The 22,221-nt window shown below is 44.4% G+C and overlaps 1 protein-coding gene across 1 annotated transcript in view; it reads right to left on the bottom strand.

The window, feature by feature from the left end:
- Positions 1-14,176: 14,176 nt before the first annotated feature.
- The window catches only part of ANAPC4 (anaphase promoting complex subunit 4), a 203,620-nt gene continuing 195,575 nt past the window's right edge, over positions 14,177-22,221 (bottom strand). Inside the window, exon 28 of the mRNA XM_069202153.1 lies at positions 14,177-14,544. Coding sequence (XP_069058254.1) covers positions 14,332-14,544 — 213 coding nt within the window. The 3' untranslated portion in view covers positions 14,177-14,331. The remainder of the gene's footprint in view (positions 14,545-22,221) is intronic.

Below are 22,221 nucleotides of genomic sequence, written 5' to 3'. Positions count from 1 at the left end.
ATTCTTGTGTGAGGTCTAAGTGTCCGAATTCTAGGATTTCAGGAGCCAAATTGCTAGATTCAATGATGCTGGGTTTGGATGCCTGATCTGTTGTTTGTGTTGTGTTAACAGATCTGGTCTGTTGGGTAGTTTGACATGCGGTACTAGTGAAAGGTCTAGTAGAGTTGTATACCAAGGTTGTCTTGCCCATGTGGGTGCTATCAGTATGAGTTTGAGTTGGTTTTGACTCAATTTGTTTACTAGATATGGAAGGAGAGGGAGAGGGGGAAAAGCGTATGCAAATATCCCTGACCAACTCATCCATAGAGCATTGCCTTGTGATTCGCGGTGTGGGTACCTGGATGCGAAGTTTTGGCATTTTGCGTTTTCTTTTGTTGCGAACAAATCTATCTGGGGTGTTCCCCAAATTTGAAAGTAATTGTTCAGAACTTGGGGGTGAATTTCCCATTCGTGGACTTGTTGGTGATCTCGCGAAAGGTTGTCTGCTAGTTGGTTTTGGATCCCTGGAATAAATTGTGCTATTAGGCGAATGTGGTTGTGAATCGCCCACTGCCATATTTTTTGTGTTAGGAGACACAATTGTGTTGAGTGTGTTCCTCCTTGTTTGTTTAAATAATACATTGTTGTCATGTTGTCTGTTTTGACAAGAATGTATTTGTGTGTTATTATGGGTTGAAAGGCTTTTAACGCTAGAAATACTGCTAACAGTTCTAGGTAATTTATATGAAATTTTGTTTGGTGTACGTCCCATTGTCCTTGAATGCTGTGGTGATTGAGGTGTGCTCCCCACCCTGTCATGGAAGCATCTGTTGTTATAACGTATTCAGGCACTGGGTCCTGAAATGTCCGCCCTTTGTTTAAATTGTTGCTGTTCCACCATAAAAGCGAGAAGTATTTTTGGCGGTCTACCAACACCAGATCTAGAAGTTGACCCTGTGCTTGTGACCATTGTGATGCTAGGCACTGTTGTAAGGGTCGCATGTGTAGTCTTGCGTTTGGGACAATGGCTATGCATGATTACATCATGCCTAGAAGTTTTAGCACAAATTTTGCTTGTATCTTTTGGTTTGGAAACATAGCACTTATTACCTTGTGGAATGCTTGAACTCTTTGTGGACTTGGAGTGGCAATTCCTTTTGATGTGTTGATGGTTGCCCCTAGATATTGTTGTGTCTGACACGGTTCGAGGTGTGACTTTGTATAGGTGTCCTGAGATCTAATATTGGTCTTAATGTTTTGTCTTTTTTTGGAATTAAAAAGTACAGGGAGTAAACTCCTGTGTTTTTTTGTTGTACTGGTACTAATTCTATTGCATCCTTTTGCAGTAGTGCTTGAACTTCTAGTCCTAAAAGTTCTAAATGTTGTAGTGACATTTTGCGTGTTTTTGGAGGGATGTTTGGTGGGAATTTGTGGAATTCTATGCAATAGCTATGTTGGATTATTGCTAGTACCCAATTGTCTGTTGTAATCTGCTGCCAAGATTGGTAGAATTGGCTTAGTCTTCCCCCCACTGGTGTTGAGTGAAGGGGTTGTGTGACTTGAAAGTCAATTTTTAGGTGGAGGTGTTTTTGGAGTTTGGAATTTTCCCCTACTCGTTGGGAATTGACCCCCTCTATATCCCTTGAAACCTCCACCTTTGGAATGAACCCTGATAGGGTGTGGTCCTTGTTTGTTGGCTGGTGGTGTCTGTGGGTTGGCCACGAAACCCCCCTCTAAATGGAGTTTTTCTAAAAGAGCCTCTGCTCTGCGGGGAGTAGAGTGCGCCCATGGCTTTGGCCTTGTCTGTGTCCTTTTTAAGTTTTTCAATGGCTGTGTCCACTTCAAGGCCAAAAAGTTGTTTTTCGTTGAAGGGCATATTAAGGACAGCCTGCTGGATTTCAGGTTTGAACCCTGAAGTGCGGAGCCATGCGTGTCTCCTTATGGTGACAGCAGTGTTGACTGTTCTTGCTGCAGTATCGGCTGCGTCCATTGAAGAGCGGATTTGATTGTTCAAGATCGTTTGTCCCTCTTCAACTATTTGCTGCGCCCTTTTTTGGTATTCCTGGGGAAGATGGTCTATGAGAAGTTGCATCTTATCCCAGTGTGCGCGGTCATATCGGGCTAGCAGCGCTTGAGAATTTGCGATGCGCCATTGGTTGGCTGCCTGTGATGCGACTCTTTTTCCTGCCGCATCAAATTTTCGGCTTTCTTTGTCCGGAGGTGGGGCGTCGCCAGATGTATGGGAATTTGCTCTTTTGCGAGCTGCCCCTACTACTACGGAGTCAGGTGGTAACTGCGAAGTAATAAACACTGGGTCTGTGGGTGGTGGTTTATATTTCTTATCCACCCTTGGGGTGATGGCTCTTGATTTTACGGGCTCTTCAAAAATTTGTTTTGCGTGCCGTAACATCCCTGGTAGCATTGGGAGACATTGATATTGGCTATGTGTAGCCGAGAGGGTGTTAAATAGAAAATCATCCTCTATAGGATCGGAATGCAGTTGGACATTGTGGAATTCTGCTGCCCTAGCCACCAGTTGCGAGTATGAGGTACTGTCCTATGGCGGTGACGGCTTTGTGGGGTATGAATCGGGATCATTGTCCGGCACTGGGGTGTCGTATAAGTCCCAAGCGTCTTGATCCTGATTATCTTGACTTATAGTAGTTTGCGCTGGTGAGTGCATTTGTGGCGGAGTTTGTGCCGGCGATGCCTGTTGTGGTGGAGAGGGCGGAGGCGTGACTTTTTTAACCACTTTGGCTTGTGGTTGTGCGTCATCCTTGAGAAATCCGATCCTTCTTTTTCTCATTATTGGGGGAAGGGTTGATATCTTCCCTGTGTCTTGTTGGATGTACAGTCTCTTTTGTGTGTAGTCTGATTCTACACTTTGGAGCTCTTGTCCAAATCTGTGCATCAGGCCACTTATTCCTTGTTCCTCTGTGTAGGAAGGAGGTGTGGAACTTTTCGGCGCCGAGAGAGAATCTTTTTTCGGCTTCGGTACCGACTGAATTTTTGTGGCTTTCGGCAGTGTGTCTCGGTGCCGATGTTTTTCGGTGCCGGCATCTTGTTTTTGCTTCTCGGAGCCGCTATCTCGGCTCCGAGGTTGCTCCATGGCGGTCCCTCGACCGGAGTCGGGTGTCTTCGCTATGGGCGTGCCCTTTTTCGGCGCCTTCGACGGGTCGCCGGTTTTATGGGTCGAGCCATGGCCTGTTGGCAGTGGCGTCCCCTGGGCTTTTGTTTTTTCGATGGTCTTTATTTTCGACGTCTTACTCACTGTTTGTTGTTGTTGTTCGACGTCTGAGTCTCCGGATTCTGAGTCCGGAACCAAGAATGTTTCCTCTTCGTCGTCGAAACGTTGTTTTGTCGGCGTGGACGCCATTTGTAGACGCCTGGCTCTTTGGTCCCGGAGTGTTTTTCTGGACCGGAAGGCTCGACAGGCCTCACAGGTATCCTCCTTGTGCTCGGGGGACAAGCACAAGTTACAGACCAAGTGCTGATCTGTATAAGGATACTTACTGTGACATTTTGGGCAGAAACGAAACGGGGTCCGTTCCATCGGCTTCGATGTCGCACGCGGTCGGGCCGACCAGGCCCCGATGGGGGATCGAAGCTACCCCAAAGTCTTCCGATGATCGGTGTCGATGGACCTAACTATCCCGATACCGAACGGAACAATACCGACGCTTTCTTCCGAGATTCTGACTAACTTTCCGAACCGAAACACGGAGCGAAAAGGAACACGTCCGAACCCGACAGCGGAAAAAAAACAATCTAAGATGGAGTCGACGCCCATGCGCAATGGAGCCGAAGAGGGAGGAGTCCTTCGGTCCCGTGACCAAAAAAGACTTCTTCGAAGAAAAACAACTTGTAATACTCCGAGCCCAACACCAGGCAGCGGACTGTGCTCAACATGTGTATCTGCAGCAACATATGCCATCGAACATAAAGGTACTTTATTTTAGTGACACAATTACCAAAAAGTACTACAGAGGCAACGCTCCAATAGGAGGTAATTAACACACTAGATATGTACACTAGTAGTCAGAAATAGGCATAAATAGCAATTAAAAACAGTGCAAATAGCAATAGACAATAGTGACCCTAGAGTGAGACCAAACCATATACTAAAAAAATGGAATGCAAATTTAGGAACCCCACCTAGGTAAATGGAATGTGTAGAGGGGAGGTGGGGGGAACTAGGAAACCCCAAAGGTAAGTACCACAGTACCCCCCAGAGACCAGGAAGAAAGGAGTAAGTTACTGGATTTTCCCCAAACTACCAAAAGGACTGAAAATGGAGATAATGCAACACCCAGACAAGACTGAAAGAAACCAGTGGTGGATTCCTGAAGAGGAAGACCTGAAAAAGAAGGGGACCAAGTCCAGAAGCTGCAGCAGTGTCCAGTGATGGCAGGAGCCCCTACCCACCTGTCTGTGGTTGCAGGAGTTGGTCGATGGTAGGGTGAAGACAGCCAGCAATGCAGCCCTGGAGCCGGAGAAGAGTTCCTGGAGGATGCAGTCGATGTCCCATGCCGAATGGAAGATTGCAGTCTGTGGCGTGGAAAAGCCACCAACAAGCCTTGACAAAGTCAAGAGTAACAGTGGAAGATAAGTGGAACTGCCAGGGACCACTTAAACACAGCAACTGCAACACTAAATATTGTGTATATTTAATAACTTGCCCATGTAACTTACAATATGTAGGGATGACCACAAGAGCGGTCAAACTCAGAATTAATGAACACCGCAGTAACATTCGCTGCGGTCGAGCTTCAACAAAACTTAGCATTCATTATATTGAAGCACAACACAGCCCTGATGATATGTGGTGGGTTGTATTACAGACATGTGCTCAAAAAGAGACTAGGCCCCTCTTTGAACTAGAGCAGCGCTGGGTGTTCAGACTTGGGACCCATCACAGGGGACTGAATGATGACATCCCTTGGATCCCTTGGATGAGTCTCTCCCCCTGATACACATGATAGTCCCAGTGGCTGATTTATCATGTAAGTGCCTCTGCGCTAATCTGTCTTTATCACTACCTTATCACGACATTATGTAATTATTAACCAGCATGAGAAACATTAGCTAATAACTGGCGACAGACGATGGATTGGGAATATATGCTTTTCCTTTGTGTTTGAGTAAAGGAATAAATGAGGCACACTGTAGCCATCCCAACAAGTTCTTCTGATAGACAACGTCTTTACTACATTATGTAATTATCAACCAACATGAGAAACATTAGATGACAATTGGTGACAGACGATGAATTGGGAATATATTTCTTTCTTTTGTGTCTGAGTAAAGTAATAAATGAGGCACATTGAAGCCATCCCGTTGAGTTGTTTTGATAGATAACGTCTTTCTATCATTTCACTCTAAGATGGCCGCCGTATCATGGCCGGGCCCTCCATGAGTCCGTCATCAATTTTGTATGAACGCCGTTCTCGGGACGTACACGCGTCCCTTAGCAACGCACACAGCGGTTGCCGATTACGCGCGCTGGACGGTGTATTTTTACCCCTGGGCTCGCGCTTCCCGTTCACATCCGGGAGCGCGTCCAAAGGGTAGGTCGAACCGCCCTCCACCAGGTCCCTAAACAAGTAAGTGTACTGCTACGCTGTGTCTGAGCGATACCCTGGTTCTTGTTTGGCATCAGGCTCCCCTAGCCCGCACTTCTGTTTGGCTTTCGTTTATAAAGGGATTTTAGTCTTTTGCAAACCGGCAGTAAACAGGCAAATGCAGTCATTAGACTAACGGGACAGTGGATCAGCTAGCTTCCTGGTCCAAGCTCATGTAGGAACACGACTTATGGGCACTCAGTAACTGTTTCTACTCCACAAAAAATTCGTACATTTGAGGTACTTTTACCATCAATGAACGTTTATCTTATATATTACCATCGAATGAACAGTTTGTCTTTCTGTAGAGGGAATCCCCTCCTTATCTGGTTTTTTATATTCACAAATATTCTGTGTATTCTCTCCATTTGGTGAAGGGCATGACAGTTCTCTTTTAACACATATATTTGTTCCCTCATTATATTTCCTCTGACATGACAAAGAGTATGTTGTGCTGATCTGGCTTTTGGCCCGCGTGATCCCATGAAGCCCCTACTCAATCTGGGAGGGTAAGCATAATTTTTGTGTACTTAGCATGGCTGTGCGATCACCTACACTGTCACCGTGTGCCACACAGTTTGTTGTTCATTCTGCTTCGATTAACTCAAAATAAAATTGAGATACAACTTATGTTTTGATATTTTCCAGGGTGACGATTAGGAACTAAACACTTGGTCACAATAGACTTGTGTAAGTGACTGACGATTACCTTTTTTTGACTATCAGCAAAATTACATAACAGCTAACTTAGCTTCAAAATTGGAGAAGTTCTTTTATACTAGGTCCTGAAGAAGCGTCATTGGATCCGTTCTGGACCACCGAGACGCGAAACATGTCGACCCAATTTTGAGGTGGGTCTCGCAGTTTCCTGACCCGCCCACCATTAGACATATAGTTTGAAAGTGGTTGAGCATCATCTCTATCTCACTTTCTCTATTGATATTTTAACCTTGGCCTTCACCCTACACAAACAGAATAAAGTTAGCATTTAGCAAGGGTCCTGAGCCAATTTTATTTCTATTTCATCCTTTGAACTCTCCCTGTTTCTTCCTCCCTACTCATTTGCGGGATATTGAGGCATCATCGAGAAAAAGATCTCCGGCAAAGAGCCCCCCACTGGGTGGTGCCCGTCAGACATTGCAGCGCCGGTCTGACGAGGAGCTTGTCCGATGATGAAGCATGACACCCATTTGGGTGTGTGAGGACTCTTGCTCCTATTAATTAGGATCCCAGAGTACTTTCCATTTCTCACCTTGGTCTCTTAGGAACAGTGTATTGCTTTAATAGGAACTGCCAGGGACCAACAAGTGCCAGGGGGACTCAACCCACTGGGGGCGGGAGAGTCTCAGGGGACCCTCAGCGATGCAGAGAATCCACAGAAGAAAAGGCAGTACCCCCTGCGCATCGACAGGTGGCATCGGTCGTTGGGGCTGTGGTCGCTGGATATGCCTCCATACTCTCACTGAACTTGTACCCATAAGAATAAGGGACAGGATACGACCTAGGGAGGAAGGTCCCCGCCGAAGTCATAATCTGCATCAAGTGATGGAGCTCTGGCTCCATGTCAGAGTGGGCAATGAGTATAGGATTCCCAAGGTCCCATACGGTGTCATGAGCGCCAACGCCGCAACTGTCATCGGGGAAGGTCGCAATGGTACAACTGACGCCGGTTCAGATCCGGAAGCAGGTCCCTTGATTCCCTCCGGAACCGAGGCCGAAGCCGCTGGTGTGGAATCCGAAGGAGTGCCTACGTGAGCCGATGGTAGTCCCACAGGTTTAAACTGCTGAAAGATGAGGCACATGCCCTCGTAAAATTCCTTCAATTGGGCAGGGGTGGCTCTGGCTCCCAGAAACTCAGGGAGGTGCGGAGCTGACCCAAATGTATGCTCCGAGGATGGAGGCCTACAGCACAGATGCTTCTAACGCGTTACGTTGTCCGACCAACGGGGTGAAGTCAAAGAAGGCTTGTGCTTTGACAACTTCTTATGCTTTCCCAAGTGTCCTGAAGATTTTAAATGGGACGACGAGTGATGAGGGCTCCGTGAGCGGTATCTGGACCTCAACTGAGACTGGGAGTGATGCGGAGCCAGGCCGCAAGAAGCTTCAGGGACCGCTCCCTCAAAGCCTTTGGGTTCATGACCTGGCACTTCGAGCATGATTTCGGGTCGTGGTCGCCCTACAAATATCACAGACACACGAGGTGCGGATCCGTCTCGGGCATCATTAGTCGCATGGCTTGAAACCAGTCTTTCATGACGACATCCTCGATGCACCAAGTCAAAAAAAAAAAAAAACCTTTGACAAAGTCAAAAGGCCAGTCAAAAAGTGACTGTAGTGGTAGCTTTCTTCGGATCTGTGCGTAGGCTGGCATGGAAAGAAAAGAACTGACGTCGGACGCCGGGATGACACCTATATACGACCCGCAGCACCATATCCAGCGACCATGACGCTAATGACGGACGTGGAGTCGACTGACACTGCCTGACGGAGCGCAGGGGTACTTGCTCGAAGAAAAATCTACAGATCCAGACTGACTTGTGGGGGAAGTCCTAAGGTAAGGAATCTGCAACTAGAAGTCTCCATCCGATCACATCAACACCTTCTGTTCACTTACGGAAAGCTGAAAACATACATGCTGTGGCTGCCACAAACCATTTCTTTTTTTTGGGGCCTTGACCATTTTTTTAGGCTTTAGCAAAACATCTTGAAAATTAGAAACAAAAGTACATATTTGACTCTCTGATTGAATAGGGCATAAAGCCTCTCAGTGTTCCCTAGACATGGTCAGTTCTGGTAACCCAAGTAACATTCTCTAATTAGTTATGCAATCTCATTTATCAGCGTCTCTCCCTGCACTTGCACTACATCCCTTCAAGGATACCTACATTTTGTAGGTTAGAGATTCTCTTGGTCCTTACACATATAAGCTAGGAGGTCCCTTCATCTTTCATCATATTTCAGCCTGCAACTTTGAACCACTGTTTATAGGATATTTAGCCATTTCTCACCACCACAACAGGATTCAATAAGCAGTTTTTTCATTAATGGAGTAAACGTTCTTGTTCAACTACAATTACTGACTGTGAGATAGTTTCCAGTAGTGATGACTTAGGCCTGGGAGGGGGGGAGGGAAGTGACCTAGTGAATTTTAGAGTCTTTTGAAGCTCAGTCTAACAGAGGTAATGCAGGTATTGACCATTTGTCAATGCACCTTCCTATGCCATGCTCAAACCTGAGCAACATCTTATGTCACTGTTTCAATTACCTATCCCTCTCTGAATAGGCTATGTATGGGGTTGGGGGGAATATAGGAAGTGCCCTTAGGTATTATGCATCCACTTTGTGCAAACGTATTCAATTTAAAACCATTTGTATATAAATTCTCAATCAGAGGACAATATTTTGTAGACCAATAGCTTGACATGCTATAAATCAACACAGTTCCGAAAGGCATGTCTTTGTGATTATTAAACATTTTTTTTAGGTCCCCATCCAAACAATAACATGATCTTTTTTTGCACAGATCAAGCTCTGTTACCAAAAACTAGCACATTCCACTATGGTATGAAGCACAGTAGTAAAACACCATAAATGTAGAACATAAAAACCACTTAGGAAAATGTATTTTCTAGAGTGCACACTATTAACTGAATCACCTCTAGGCACTCGAGTATCATGTCCTCCACGGAGCTGGTAGTGACAAATTTGATTAAAGAAGATTAGCAGGGCAAATTCATAGGCTATGGACTTGGTTAACTCTTAAGTTAATATTTTGCAATAAGGTGGCCACACACTTTGAAAATAAAATTTTACAAATCTACGCTAGCTTTAATCATTCTGATGAGAGGGATGGTTGCTCTGATGTAGTCAATACTGATTCAAATATCAACCACCCCATACTAACTAATTTTCAAACCCTATCTCCTGAAAGAATAAAAAAAGCTAATGCTAGAAATCAAATCAGGCTCTCCCTCTTATCCTCGTCCCCCTTTTATCCTACAATTAGCCCCTGACCCTGTTTCGACAGCCTTAGCTCTGATTTTTCGTGAGGTCCTTACCCTTGGAGTCTATCCTCCTTCTTGGAAGGATGCTACAGTAATTCCTCTGAAAAAGAAACCAGATGGAATTAGACAAGACCTGAATAATCTACAACCCATTTCCTTACTTCCTTTGCAGGCCAACATTTTTGAGAAGCATATTAATAAGGAATTAGCCAACTTTCTAATTGCTTCAGGAGGATTAGATGCTTCTCAACATGGGGTGATAAAGCATTTACCGTGGCTGTGGCCAAATGCTGGAATTCTCTTCCCCGGTTTATCAGGAAGGAACAACATTTCTTGGCCTTTAGGAGGCTAGTTAAAACTTGGCTTTTCCCGTGCTAATTTTCCGATGAAGAATCTTTTATTGTGTCGGCACCTCACTTTACCTTCTAAGCGCTTCAATGCCTCGGCTGAAATGCGCTTTATAAATACAAATACAAATTTATGTATTCCATATGGATGTATTGACTCTTGGAAGACGGATTTAGGAAAAGCACCATAACTTGGTGACTGAAGCAGAACTGCCCTCTCCTCAGTTTTGCCCTTCCCTCCAACAATTTCTCATTCCCACATGCATTTTTCCTTTCATAATTTGTATTTTATATAGTGCTACATACTACACTTGTGGTATTTCTACACGCTGTAAACAACAGATATCATTTTCCAATATACAGACCCTTAGGGCCTGATTTATGAAAAGTTAGCACAACCTTTATGTCATTTCTTGACACAAAAGTGGCACAAACTTACTAACTATAATTATATTTTGTAAGTTTGTGCAGCTTTTGCGTAAAAAATTATGCAAAGGCAGCGCTAACTTTTCATAAATCAGGCCCTTATTGTCTTAATGGGGCTGCTCTCTTATGTAAGACAGTGATCCCAACATTATCAGCAGCACTTAAGCCAAAATGGACCATCTTTAGTTGGCATCTTTACTTCTGGTTTGCTGAAAGTGATGCGAGACGAATCGTTTTTGGATATGTTGAACAGTTTAGCTCACTTGAAGAAGCAGCTAAATTATGATTTGTGCCTCATTCTCTGTGGACCCCATTCTGAATAAATTAAACCAAGGAAACCCTGGTAAGCACGAGAAAAACACAATACACAACAAACACAAAAATATTTCCTTTTTTCGCCTTTCTCACTTTGCACCCTACCCTCTATCCCCATTAGCTCCTCTTTCACTGTACTTCCGGTCACAGCTTCGTGGATTTACAGGGAGATTGTAATCTGTCAAGGTCTAAGCAAACAACCCAAAGGACTGCAAGCTCACTGGACAAAGGGACTAGGCTATGTGGGAAAGTTAACTTGCTGTGCGCCTCCGTCTCTCTCCCAAAAACCGTAAGAGCTTCTAAAATGCACCTAGCTTACTTTGAACCACAGACAATGCCTCTGGGACTACAGGATTAGTATATGAAAAAGACACCATCCAGAGCAGACAGAATTTGAGCTAGCATTAGCATCTTGAATTTGAAGATGAAAGTCCAGAATAGGCCGGAGGTTCCTGTCCTTCTTTGGAATGATGAAACGGTGACAGCAGCAACCACATCTCCTGAAACAGAATGGACAAGTGCTTGGCTAGAATTCACTCTGGGGCCGGTGATACCTGGGGTAGGCGGGAGGGGGGTGCAGAAACAAAAGGCAGAGAACAGCTATTTGAATGATCTGCAAGACCCCTTTGTTGGACATTATGGATTGCCAACCATGGTGTAAATGTTGAATGCTGCCTCCAACCATTTGGGCACACGCCACTAAGGCAATCTAAAATACATTGGTGACTGTTGCAACAGGGGGTAAGGAAATGGAAGACTGATGACCCCTTACCGGCCTGCTCGCTGTTAGACAAACCAACATCCACAGCTTCCAAAGGACTAGACTGTCTGATGGATTAGTTGGGAAGGCTGATTGTCTACACACTAGCCCTCTGGCATATCCTCTAAACTTTCTGAATTGATGCAGAACAGTTTGTCAACAGCCCTAAAGGCTGTGTCGTAACTCTGCTGGTCGTAAAGCACAGAAGAACTGATGCCGTCCCACTGAAAAGACAGAACTCATTAAAGGCTATATCCATAAAGGAGGACTGTACATTGTTGGACAATCTTGAGGAACGTGTGTCCACGCGGTACAACATTAGTACTGACTGCTCTCTCTAGGCAATCCGCAGCATCCAGACCTACGCAGATGGCAGGCTGCCTCCTGTGCATCACAATTTGTCTGGGTCAGAGAAGCCCTACCGTCTTCCAGGACAGCCAGCAATATCTCACTGGTCATGTCTCATAGGGCCTGTGTGTAATGACCCAACAAACAAGGCTGCAACCAAGTGGACATCAAAGTATCAGTGAGGGCATTGTTAAAAGGAAGCAAGGACTTATAAGTAGCTAGCCTTGACTGTGAAATCGGTTACAAATGTTGATTTGATGTCAACTGAGGGTGGCTTAATTCCAGTGCCTCAGCCTTTCTCCAGACCACCACCGCAAATGAGGCACTCACTTCTGTTGGTAGCCCAATTGGAGAGTGAAGCTCTGTTCCCACCGAGGTGTTAAGCCCAATGGAATTCAGTAAATCAACATATAATACATTACCAGAATAGTCAAGCGGAAGCATGCCACTCCCTCCCACACAATCATCATTATCATTAACATCCTGAGGTGCCCTCTGCTCTGGCACAGGATCAGAGTCAGACCCAAAAAAATAATGGAGCATCTGCTGCTAGGTGTGACATGGTAGAAGCACATGATTAGAGTCAAGTTGCATGATGGCCAGTTGCTTCTGTGATTTCACAGTGCAATATCGGTCAGGCTCAAGTCAAAGTTAGTTTCTGGTCTGACATTGGCACCTGCATAAGTTTCTGTTCTGGCCCATGTGGTGTTGGTACCAGCACTGGTGTATCAGGGATTGCTGTGGATCTCCAGCCGGAGTAAAAGTCTGTTCTGGCATCTTTACAGGCCCGGTAATGGGTCTAAAGGGGACAGACAGCACAGGGGATGGACCTACTAGCTGTAATCCTACTGTAGGTCCCTGCAGTTCCATGAGTCCTAAAGGCACGCCAGAGGGAGTTGCAAGTGCACCTATATTTTGCAGCATGGTCTCTTTGAAGGCCTCGATCTAATGCAGGTTTTATGATGGCAGGGTAAATTCAGGGCATGTAAGACCAGCTGAGGAATTAGTTCTGTGGAAGAAGACCTTGAAGGGATGCAATAGAGATTCTCTTTGCAGTCTGAGTGGTGGGATGCGGTGCAGTCCGCTTTGATTTCTTATGCTTGGACTCACTGGAGGATTAATAGAGGGAAGATGACCGTTCATGGGACTGGGTCGGGACTGAGTGTGTGCCCTGGGCAGGGTCTTATAGCTTGGCCTCCGTGCCTTGGATTGTCTTTGGGTGCATGAGGGTGCACTTATCACGTCCTAAGAGTCATGGCCATAGCCCAGATACCAAAGACACACCTTGTACAGGTCTGTGACTGGCTTCTGCTTCCTGCAGTTATGAAATGGCCTTGAAGCCTGCTGTTTTGAGGAGGGTGGGGGCAGAACGGGGGGAATGTTTCCCTAGCACACTGGTTAAGTTGTTTAAGAAGTCATTGGAAAAACTGACGAAGTTGGGAGCCGAGCTCCGGATCCTCATCAGAAGGAATGGACATCAGTGTGCAGCGTTGTCACTTACATGTGGCTCCGCTACATCATTTCGGGGTCTGTGTGGAGTGAGCATGGAGCCGCAGGGCACCACGTAACGGCACACTGAAGCACTTTAATGGAAAAAAGTTTTCTGTAACCAGCTTGGCTCCTGGGGAGCATTATAAGGTGAGGACTATGCGGTTAGAAGTATCCATTAAAAAGGCTGGTAAAGGTGCTTCCCCTTTTCTCATGCATCATACAGTTATTTTGCGTTCATTTCAGGTGGGAGGTGCTGGTGTTGGAGTAGAGCGATTCCATCTATTAGGGAGAGCAGAGTCAGCTGGGCACCAGAACAGTTGCCATTTCTAATAACTTCTGTGCTGTTTCATCCTCAGGTCGAGTTGAACCAGGGGATCCAGGTAGGAACTGGGTCGAACTAGCCCCAAGTAAAATGGATTCTTTGATGGGGATGTGGAAAATTTAGAAACTAAGAGGTTTGCTGACTGGAAACTCATTTAACTGTCTATTCGAGTGGTAGCTCTCGCCTGAAAATATTTCAAAGTTGTAATACCAAACCCTTTGTTCTGAGCTTTAATGTCAGTGATGTTCTTAACAAATATGTAGTTGTTTGTACATGTGAGTGGTGGATTGTTACAATTTAGGAGACCAGTAACATGGGCAAACACAATGCAGACCAGATACTTAATGTTCTATCATCCTTCGTGAAGCAGGGCATTTGGAATTCGCATGCCCTTCCACTGGACTGAAGTAAATGTAATTTAATTTTAACTAAGTATAGCCAAACCACAAAACTACATAAATGGAGATTTAGTTTCACTTTAACAAGCATAACAAAGAGCTGTATTTGTACCCACAATGATTTCAAAACACGTGAGCAACAATAAACACATTGCCAGCACTAAATAAGATTTCTCTTCAACAAAGATGAAGAGATTTTTATTTCCATTTTGAAAAATATATGTAGCCACATACTTGATGGTCACAACAACATTAATATAATGTTAATAAATAAATATGTGGTAACAAGAGACTCTAGAAACACACACTTATTTAACTTGTCAAGAATCTAGACTAGATTCATTTTCTTCATTTTCCTCAGCTGCATCAGGTGCACCACTGCAAATGCTGTCTTGGTTAATTGCGGAATGATTCAACTCTTCCTCTTCTCCAGTGAAATTATGAGACACCTCCTCCTCCTCTTCTTCCTCTGCCTCACCATCATCCTCTGCATCCATCTCGAATACTCTGACATGACGGAGATTGGAACTAAGCTTCAAAACAGAAAGAAGTTGTATAAGAATGACCAAATGTACCAGTGAGCTCCTAAAAATAATTATCAGACAGGACTGCGATTAGAATATTTGGGTAAGAAGTAACCCAAATATTAAGAGCCACAATTTGTTTAAAGTTTAAATTACAAGTTTAGTCTAGTTTATAAAATAACCACGAAAACTTTGTGCACAGCAAATGTTACTTAAGACTACTGCATAAAATGTATACACTTTTCAAATCACACCATACAATTTGAAACCAATATAGATATCACTAACTGTCGTTAAAACAAACACAATTTGCTATTCTGTAGTTACAGTAAATTGTCTAAATCACCCTCACAGTGGTTTATTAACATTTGTGAGGGCCCTTCCTTAGGACTACACAGACAGAGCCTCTCCTATCCTTAAAAGGCCCAGCTAACTGCTTTGCTAATCAGAACACTGAAATCCAACTACTCATCTCAGAAATCATGTAAAACAATCTTTGGTACATCAGAAGGGCAAGATCTTAGACTTGACAATGGTTCACCAAGATATACTTTTCTTTGCAATGTATTGGGAGAATGTTTGAAAGGGTTTGAAGAGCCACTTTAGTGCCACTGCCACTAATAAGTACAATGATGTGAACTAGCCACATGTCCTGCGTTTTGGTACTATTTTATGTGAAATGAACAAGTAACTTACCTTTGGTAATACCCTTTCTGCTGGATAAGCAATCTAACCACAGATTCCTCACCATTAAAATATCCAAAGACGCTAGGCTGGATCTATAAACCTTTACAAAGCAGTGATCGGGCACGCCAGAAGGTAGTAGCATGGGGCTCCGTGGTGACCTTTTCCCTCCTGGAAGTGATGAACGGAACCGAGAATAAGTGTCACCCCTGCCTAGTGATGTTTGGGTTCGGAAATCAAAAACCAATCAGAGTACCAGTGTGCAGAAAACATTCCGCAAAATGCAGAGGTGGGAGGGAAGTGAGTAATCTGCAAAGTATCCACCAGAAGGAATGTTACTTACCCTCTAATAATCTGTTTGTGGCATGTAGTGCTGTACATTCACATGCGGTGCATACTCCTGCCATCTAGTGTTGGGTCTGGAGTTGTGCAAGTTGTTTTTCTTCGAAGAAGTCTTTCAAGTCATGAGGTCATGTGACTCTCGGTGATATTTGTGCATGGGCATCGACTCCACTGTTAGATTGTTTTCCTGCAGGCGGGTGAGAAAGGAGTGTAATGTATGTGTAAGTCATGCATTATCCATGCTAAATGTAAATGTGCAATGAAATTGTAATGGGCACAGGCGTTGGGGGAGGGAGCATTTGAATCTACATGCCACAAACCGATGCGGACAGGGTAAGTAAAATTCTGTCCGATGGCATGTGTGGCTGTATATACCATGCTCTGCATAGCCTATAAAGCAGTCCCTCTACGGAAGCGGTGGCTAGCCTCTGGGTGTTGCAGTGGTTTGAAAAAGAGTACGTAGCACTGCCTGTCCTACACTGGCTTGTTGGTGTGTTAATACATCCACACATCAGCTATGGGAATATGTCCTAAAAGGCGATGGTTGTTTCCTTTTTGAGTGTAGAGTGAGTTTTAGGAGGAATAGGTAAAGGTCTTTTGGCTTTATCATAACAAGTCTGAATGCATTTTACTATCCATCTAGCTATGCCTGATTTGGATATAGGGTTACCCTTGTAAGGTGGAAAAAGGCAAAAAAATGTTGTTTAGACTTTCTAACAGTTTTAGTTCTATCAATATAAGCACACTTAACATCTAATTTATGAACTCTTTCTGCAACAGAATCCAGTTGAGGGAAAAACTGTCAATTTCATGGATTAAATGAGATGAAACAGACACAACCTTCAGTAGGAATTTAGGGTTGGTAGAAGAACCACCTTATTTCTGTGGATCTGGAAGAAAGGTTCTTTTAAGGTTAAATTTCGAGCTCACTAACACACCTAAGTGAAGTGATGGCGACTTAAGAATTCCACTTTCCAAGATCGAAATTGAAGCGGGCATGAGTGCAGAGGTTCAAATGGGGGACCCATGAGCCTTGTAAGTGCTGCATACAGATTCCAAGAAGGTGCAGGAGTCCTCCTCGGTGGAATCACTTGTTAAAGACCTTCCATGAAGGCTTTGATGAGCAGAATTTTAAAAAGAGAAAGGTGCTGTCTATTTTGTAGGTAAGCAGCTATTGCAGCCAGATGCAACCACATCTAAGTGTATGCTAAGTTAGCCTTCTGTAAATGAAACAGGTAGCAGAGAATGTCTTGTACTGCGGCTTTGAAAGAATAAATTTGTTTTGAGTGGCAGTACCAAACAAAATGTCTCCATTTTGCTGAACAACATGCTTTAGTTGTGGGTTTGCACGCTTCTTTATGGATATCCATACATTCTTGTGGCCCGTTAAGGTAGCCAAACACTATGACCTCAGGAGCCAAATTTCTAGGTTGAGAGTTTTGGGGCCTGGGTGTAGGATTTGTCCTTGAGTCTCAGTGAGAATGTCCGGCCTGTTGGGTGCTTCTCATGTGGAACTACTGAAAAATCTAACAGTGTTGTGAAGCAAGGCTGATGTGCCTAAGTGGAACCTACCAGGATGATTGTGAGAGACATTTGCCTGAGCTCCGAACCAGAAATGGAGGGAGAGGTGGAAAAGTGTAGGTAAATATTTCTGACCAACTCATCCATAGTACATTGCCCTGGGATAGTGGGAGTGGAAACCTGGATACAAAGTTTGGGCATTTTGCATTTTTTGCTGTGGCATAAAGGTCTATGTAAGGTAACCCCCACTTTTGAAAGTATGACTAGAGGACTTGTGGGTGGAGTTCCCTCTCCTGGACTTTTTGCTGCATCCTACTGAGCAGGTCTGCAAAGTCATCTGTTCCCAGAAGGTATTCTGCTAACAGGCAAATGTTTGTCATATTGTTCGGCTGAGTGAGGTGAGGAACGAATGCTTTCAATGCTAGGTAAACAGCTTGAAGTTCTAGGTAGCTGATGTGGAGATTCTGGTGTTTGGCATCCCAGAGAACCTAAACTGTTAGGTCTAGCATGTGTGCAACCCATCCTGCCTCTGATGCGTCTACTGTGAGAGTGATGTGGGGAACATGGTCGAGAAAAGGCTGCCCTTTCAACAGAATGTTGGTGTTCCACCATTGTAGAAAGCTGTGAGTGTAGTGGTCTATCAACACTAGATCCTCCAGCTGACCCTGTGACTGAGCTAGACATGCCTGTAATAGACGCATGCATAGCCTTGTTTAGGGAACCATGGCAATGCATGAAGCCATCAACCCTGTCTGAAACTGGGGCAGTGTTCCATGAAAGTTTTGAATTTGTGTAGGATTGGGGTACGTTAATCCCAACTGTGTGTTTAGGATTGCTCCTAAATATGGTTGACTCTGTTGTGGTTGCAGGTGAGACTTGGGGATGTTGATAGTGAAACCTAATCTGTGAAGATCTTATTGTCATCGGAGTGTGTTGTTTGCACTGCTGCGGAGGGTGGCTTTGATTTTGTGTGTGTGGGGGTGGTGGTGTGTGTGTGTGTGTGTGGGGGGGGGGGTGGTGGTGTGGTGTGTGTGTGTGGGGGAGTGTGGTGTGTGCGTGAGTGGGTGTGTGTGATGAGGGGAGGATAGGGTGGTGGGTGTTACTCCACGAGAGGAGGCACCCTTGTTAACTATTTCCTCTGAAGGCGCCTCTATAGTATCCCTTGGTGTAAGAGGTCTGGGGTGGTTTCTGTTGGGAGATAGGTGCCTTTGTGAAGGTGGACTTACAGGTACCACTGTAGCTTGGGCAACAAAAGGAGCCCCTGGGAGTGGTAGTTTGTATCGTTCCCATAGCTTTGGCTGTGTTAGTGTCTTTCTTCATTTTGTTTCTATGGTAGAATGTACCTCTAGGCCAAAGAGGTGTTATTAAACGAACAGCATATTAGGAACTTCCGCTTTGACCTCCTGCTTAAAGCCAGAACACCTCAGCCAAGCGTGTCACCTAAGAATGACACAAGTATTTATTCCTCTAGCTGGGGTAGTGGCAATACGCCAATGGTTGGTAGCTGGAGCTGCAGCCCTCTTTTCAGCAGCATCTATGTGGGTACTTTTTCATTTTCTTGGAGGAGATGGGGAATCCCAAGTAGCCTGAGAATTAGGCATGCAGTGGTTGTTACAATGGAGTCTAGTGAAACTTGACATCAAATCAATAAAGGGTCCGATGGCACTGCCTTATATTTTTTGTCCACCTTAGGGGTGATGACCTTGGCTCAAACAGGATCCTTGAATATGTTGTCTGCATGTCTCATCATGCCTATTAACATTGGCAGATAGTGTGTGTCCCTGTGCATAGAGGCTAATGAATCAAATAGGAAATCCTGTTTGAGGGATTCTTTGTATAATTCAACATTATGGAAAGCTGCCACTCATGCAATAAACTCCCGACTGGAGCAGGGGTGTGAAATTCCTATAGCCCGATGCCGAGGACATATTGTTTGGGGTCAAGGGCAACACGTTTTCATTTTTATTTTGTCCCTCGAACAAGTAGGCCCAACCCCCTGCAGCACAAACCTGTTGGCTGCCAGTTTACAGTACCACATTATGGATCAGGAAAGGGCACTGTCTGCAGTTAAGATAATATTTGTGTCCATATGTTAATGCTGTGCAACCTTGTATTTATGGTTACTTAATGCATATTTATTATTTGGGTGAGCACGCTAAAGGAATGTCGTATGCTCGGACTGCACTGTGGACAGTGGTTCTAGTATGAATGTGTGTACACACACACTTGCAAAGTTTAACAATATGAGGCTATGTATAATGCTCCCAAGTATGCTCTTTGGTTTGATGGCAAAAAGAATTGCAGAATCTTAAAAAAAAAAAAATTGGCGATTCCTTGCTTTAAAAATAAAATGTTTACAAAAAAATGCAAGTAGGGAAAACACGTTTTGCTAAACTACTGTGAGATATAGGTACCGTTTCTTTAACATCATTCAATAAAATGTGATGCTGCATTTCCCCCAAAAAAATCATAATGGAACAATCAGTTTAACCAGTTCCAACAAGAATATTGGAAACATGAAGACAACCAAGCATTGGCAAAGCCAATTGGTCTGACATTGATGGTCAGCATTTTGGTTTTGTAAATGCGTGTCTTGTTTTGACATGGTTTTTATAAAACTTTATCATTCTGGGAGCTGTTGGACCCTCACCTTCATAACAAACATCTGCAAAAAGCAAAAATATATTTGGTCTTAAAAAGCACGCCTTGCCACCGTAGCTCAGGGCACTGAACAAAACTATTATTGCCAGTATGCTCCTTGGGAAAGAGTAGAATGCTCACACTCACAGTGAAGGCAACCCATATATATGTATAGAGAGAATTTTAACACAATCAATTAGGGTCCCAATTCTGAAAGAAAATCACAAAAATGCACACATAGTGTATGCCCCCTGCATTAGTGCAGATTTATGGCTCTCATGAATTCACACAAATTGAGGGGAGTAGGCAGGAAACTGTGGCTGTACAAAATATTTGTAAACTATATTTTAGCATGCATGTGTAGATTTGCTCATGTGAAAATCTGTTGAGCATTTACAAGTTCACTTTCCTTCCAACCACTTTTTTCCCAACCCTGCAGGAAGTTTTACTTCTGCCCTTGTCAGGAGTAAATGTGTAGCCTTTTTCTGTATGGGGAAAGGGTTAGAGAAGAGCTGGTGTAAACCCCTAAAACATGCAAGCAAGGTTTGTACGGACTTAAAAGCGAATTCCAACCCTAGAACTATTGCTTACCCCTATCTCCATCCTCGGGATGTAGATCTGTTGAAAGGTGCCAAAATAAGAAAACTGCTAGTATTCAAGCCCTACTACAGTACGAGACCTGGCGTGATCTAAGATTTTAATATCAGAGCTCTTATATAATGAGATTGCTGCCATAATCTGTTGCTGCACTACATGGCACCAAAGGGACAAGTGGATTATTTTATACAGGACAAGTAGATTTATGAAGCAACTTGTCCCATGGACAAGATGATATTTTATAAAATTCCACACCCCTGTAGGAGGTTGTGTCTTTAAAAGGGAAGGGACGAGCTGGGTACAGGTCGGGATCGTTTGGTGTAGTGGGATCCGTATCATGGATGTCCCATGGGTTAGGATCCCTTAATGGCCTCCTATCCCACCGTTGTTTGACTGTGGTGACCCTTGAGGTGAGGTATCCAGTGAATGTTGGTGACAATGGATCAGGAGAATGAGGGTGGTTGGGGGTGGAGATGGTTGCGGAGGGGGAGGTGGTGCAGGAGGTGGATGATAGGCGGGGATGGTGGCCTTGTCCTTTGTTTGCTTCCTGGGAGAAAGTCAATTTCCTCTTTAGAGGTGGAAGAGAGGAAGTGGAAGCAATAATTCGACCAGTCCCCACTTGGATCTGTATTTTGGTGAATGTCCAACTTCTTCAGAATGGGCTTCACAGTAGACATGGAAGCCAATAAGGTTTGAGACTTTTTTTGGCTTCAAAGTCTGAGGCTTTGTCAGTGCCGAGGGAGATTGAGTCAGCTGCTGGGTCAGTACCGAAGGTGGGAGTCAGTGCTGAAACATGCTCTCGGTCAGAGGAGGTCCGATGCCAAAGGCTTGGCCTTGGTAGCAATTTTCGGCACTGGGTCCAAAGGCAGGGCTACTGAAACAGTTTTTGAGTCCGACCATGGCCAGAAGGCAGTGGCGGTCTGGCGACCTCTAATGTAGGGAGTGCTGAAGCAGAAGATTTCTTGGTCGACTTGGGTGGAGAAGCAGGATGGTCACAGTATTCACACACTGGGCAGATGGAACTTCCTGCATCGCCATGTCTACCTCAACGTCTGAAAAAAAGGCCTCTTCTTCTTCGACGGTTAGTTCTTCTTGGGCATGTTGTTTTCCGAAGAGGAGGGGAGTATAGTCTGTGGCCTTCTGCCACTCTTGCGGTCTTGAAGGGTCTTATTTGATTAAAATGCCTTACAGGCATCGCAATCAGCCTCCAACTGTTCAGCAGAAAGGCACAAATTGCACACAAGGTGTAGGTCAATGTGCGAATATTTCACACGGCAACACTGGCAGAATCTAGAAGGTGTGCCTCCCATCACCAGAAACGCATTTTTGACAGAGCTGGTGAAATGAGGAAGGTACGCCCGAACGTGCCCCGAGGGGGCGGTCAGTCGGACAAACCCGAACCAATTAATTTTCTGAAAGCCGCAGATATGGAAAAGCGTGATTGAAAACTGTAGGAGGCTGGCTCTGTATGCACTATTTCAAAGTAAGAAATAGCATGCACAGAGTCCAAGCGTTCCCCTTAGAGGTAAGATAGTGGCAAAAAGAGATAATTCTAATGCTCTATTTTGTGGTAGTGTGGTCGAGCAGTAGGCTTATCAGAGGGTAGTGTTAAGCATTTGTTGTACACACACAGGCAATAAATGAGGAACACACACTCAAAGACAATTCCAGGCCAATAGGTTTTTATATAGAAAAATATATTTTCTTAGTTTATTGTAAGAACCACAGGTTCAAGATTTACAAACAATACTTTAAATGAAAGGTATTTCACTTAGGAACTTTAGGAACTTTGAATTAGCAAAATAGCATATACAGTTTTCACCCAAATGGCAATAAGCTATTTTAAAACTGGACACAGTGCAATTTTCAACAGTTCCTGGGGGAGGTAAGTGTTTGTTAGTT

Source organism: Pleurodeles waltl, chromosome 1_2, assembly GCF_031143425.1.
Source record: "Pleurodeles waltl isolate 20211129_DDA chromosome 1_2, aPleWal1.hap1.20221129, whole genome shotgun sequence".
Taxonomy (NCBI): Eukaryota; Metazoa; Chordata; class Amphibia; order Caudata; family Salamandridae; genus Pleurodeles; species Pleurodeles waltl.
Note: the sequence above shows the minus strand (reverse complement) of the source record. Positions and strands in the feature narration are given on the sequence as shown.